The 3,104-nt window shown below is 57.7% G+C and overlaps 1 protein-coding gene across 1 annotated transcript in view; it reads right to left on the reverse strand.

The window, feature by feature from the left end:
- The window catches only part of CHCHD6 (coiled-coil-helix-coiled-coil-helix domain containing 6), a 134,227-nt gene extending 132,537 nt beyond the window's left edge, over window positions 1-1,690 (reverse strand). The window contains exon 1 of the mRNA XM_024117303.3: window positions 1,567-1,690. Within this exon, the coding sequence (XP_023973071.1) occupies window positions 1,567-1,653 (87 nt within the window). The 5' untranslated portion in view covers window positions 1,654-1,690. The remainder of the gene's footprint in view (window positions 1-1,566) is intronic.
- Window positions 1,691-3,104: the final 1,414 nt, after the last annotated feature.

The following is a 3,104-nucleotide window of genomic DNA, read 5'->3' on the forward strand; positions in this document are numbered from 1 at the left end:
CGGTGAGAGGCCCGCGTACCGCAAAAAAAAAAAAAAAAAAAAAAAAAAATCTGATTCGGCTACTGCCTCTCACCTTCCAACGTGAGCGGAGCCGTCTTCTCTCCATTTTGACTTTGCCCCAAGCCAGGTCAAGACTGGATAACCACCTAGCAAGTACCAAATAGGCTAAGTAGTCATGCCAAGAATAGAGGTTCCCACAAAACACTCTGTACTTTTTCTAAACATGTGCACACACATCATCTTATCCAAGGCAGCACCTAGGATTATCACAGCCTGCACCTGTTTTTTAAAAGATGTGGTGATTGAGACTCAGAAGATAAGTTATTCACGCCAGGTCACACAGCTAATGAGCAACTATCCAGAAGTCAGACCTCCTGACGTCCATTTCTTTTTTTCTTTTTGGCCACACCACGTAGCATGTGGAACTTCCCCGACCAGGGATCGAACCCTTGCCCCCTGCAGTGGAAGCACAGAGTCTTAACCACTGGACCGCCAGGGAAGTGCCCTGATGTCCTTTTCTCAGCCAGCTCCCTAATTAACTAATTCACCTATGCCCGGCTCTGTGCATTCCATGGACACTTGGTGCCTGCTTCACTGGGGTTCGTCCATTTAATCACTCAGCAATGGTTTACAAAGCACCCACTACGTGCAAGGCAGAGGTGCAGGAGGAAGCAGAGCATTCAATGAACAGTCCCTGGAGTCCCACTGAGCGCGATCCCAGCTCACTGGCTTGTTACCTAGGTGACCCTGGATAAGTACTTCATGTCTCAGTGCCTCGCCTGTCCTCCATCCATAAAATGGGCAAACAGAATCCGACCTCTCACAGAGCTGTTGAGAATTAAATGACAGGGTACCCGTCAAGGGTTTAGCACAACCCATGGCCCCCACTAAGCACTCAAACGTGAGCTGATTTTATTCTTCCTCTAGAGTCTGGGGATAGAGTCTGCAGTCACACAAGAGCCTTGGCCTCAAGCAGCTTACACTGCGGCCGGAAACACACACAATAATGCATCAACAGAAGTTTCAAATGGAGATGAGCGAGCGCTACGACAAAAACCAGTGTACGACCGCGGGCATGGGCAGGCACTCTGGACTGAATGGTCAGAAAAGGATCCTCACGTGAGACCTGAACTACAAGAACGCAAGAGCGGATATAAGGCAAACTGGGGGAGCGAACACAACCCGTGCAGAGATCGCGAGCCGAGCAGGCCGGCACCTCGAGGGACAAGGAGGCCCTGAGGCCAGTGAACAGGGGCGGGGGGGGAGGGGCTTGGGGGGACTGGCACGGGAGGTGGTCAGTCAGGTCAGCAGAGCGGCTCCGGAACCCAAGGGGGGGGCGGCTCGTTGTCCTCGTACACGCTTGGGCGTCCGCGGGCGGCGAGGGCACAGGATCAAACGTCCAAGGCGCACCCTTGCAGGGGTCCAGGTAACGAGGTCCCGCCCCCCGGTCTCCGTCCGTCCTCCCACCCTGAGGAGGCCAGGCCTGCGGCGCCCTCCAAACTCGCGGCCCTCTCGCGGCGAGCGACGGCAGACGCCTCCACGCCCGCCCGCCGGCCGCCCGCTCACCCGGATGCCCTGTAGCACCCGGACCCGCTCCTCCTGGTCCATCCCGAAGGACGCCCTTCGGCCCTCGCGGCTCTCGGCGCTGCCCATGGCAGGAGGGGGGTCCGGTGCGCCGGCGCTTACGGGACCGGCGCCACCTGCCAACAAGGCCGCGTCCTATTGGCCGCAGCTCGGGGCTCAGCCAATCGCGGCACGGGCCGCGGAGCATTGTGGGGGCTGTAGTCTCGCGGTGGCCGCCCACTGGACCAGGAGCACGAGGCGCGACGCGCGTGGCGAGATGGCTTGCCGAGAAGTGGAGCCGCGGTGACTGGGACACCACCACCGACGAGGCCGCGCTGGGCGGGCGGAGGCGTTGCAGGTTCGCGGTGAAAAGACGGAGAGCGTGAAAGCGCTGAGGAAGACAGCGATGTCGCGGTGCCAGGAGAGAAGCTGGCGGGAGGCGCCCCTCTGGGGGGAGAGGCGGTGGAGGAAGAACTTCGTGCAAAGGCCCTGAGGCAGGAGAAGGAGAGGGAGGGCCCAGCGCGGGCCTGGAGCGCGGGAGGGTGCAGAGCAGACCGGGAGGCGGGCTGAAGGTCAGAGCGGAGAGGGCCTTTTCGGCGGGGCCAGAGCTTGTTCTAAAGGCCCAGGGAGGACAGTGAACGGTCCTCGGCGTTGAGGAGACACGCACCGTGTATCCAGCGTCATGTTCACGCCTGTCTCGCGGGGTCACACGTGTGATGGACGCGGTGACTGCTGCTCACAGCCTCGGCCACCTGAACCAAGCCCCCTTTTGTTCTCTGAGCTGCTGACTCGCGTGGATCTGCCACAGTGGACCCGGAGCTGAGTTTGGGATCTGGAACTGGGGAACCCCCGACTGCTCCATGAAATAGTAAGGGTCATTTGGAGCCTTTTCGAACCTGGAAGGGAAGCGGGGAGGAGCAGAGGGTGGAAGAGAAAGTGAGATGCTCTGAGATGAGAGCAGCTTGGGTGAAGAAGATGGTGGACATTGCGGGGGAGGGGGGGACGGCAGGGGGGGCTCTAGAGGATTTTTATCCTCTAGGATAACAAGGACATCTGCCAGTTTCCTTCAAAATACTTTGATTTGGAAATCTTTCTCCATCTCTTCCCTATAAGTAGAACCCGAGTAGGGGATTCTGGTGCAAGTGGTTTACTGGGGGAGTGCCTCAGGAGAAAGCTGAGATGCCGTCAAAGCTGGCCTCTGGAGCACAAATTATGTCCAGAGTTGGCCTGGCTCGAAGGCAAGGGGACTGGCCTTCTGTTCCCCACAGCATTGGTCATTGGCAGCCCAGTGAAGGCGGCATCTGTGAGCTCTCAGCATCCCACACCTACAGCAGCCAGGGGATGGCCTCACGAGCTGGACGAGACACTTTCAGCATCTACTCCATGTTCCTCATGTTTTTCAAGGTCTCCCGAATACCCTGTGACTGTGGAAGGGGTTATAAAAATTGAGGAAAGGGATGGATTTCACTTCTGAGTTGATGAAATAATTAACCACTGAACGAATTCATCAGAACAAGAGTCAGGGCCACAGGTGACTATGA

This window comes from Physeter macrocephalus, chromosome 18 (genome assembly GCF_002837175.3).
Source record: "Physeter macrocephalus isolate SW-GA chromosome 18, ASM283717v5, whole genome shotgun sequence".
Classification (NCBI taxonomy): Eukaryota; Metazoa; Chordata; class Mammalia; order Artiodactyla; family Physeteridae; genus Physeter; species Physeter macrocephalus.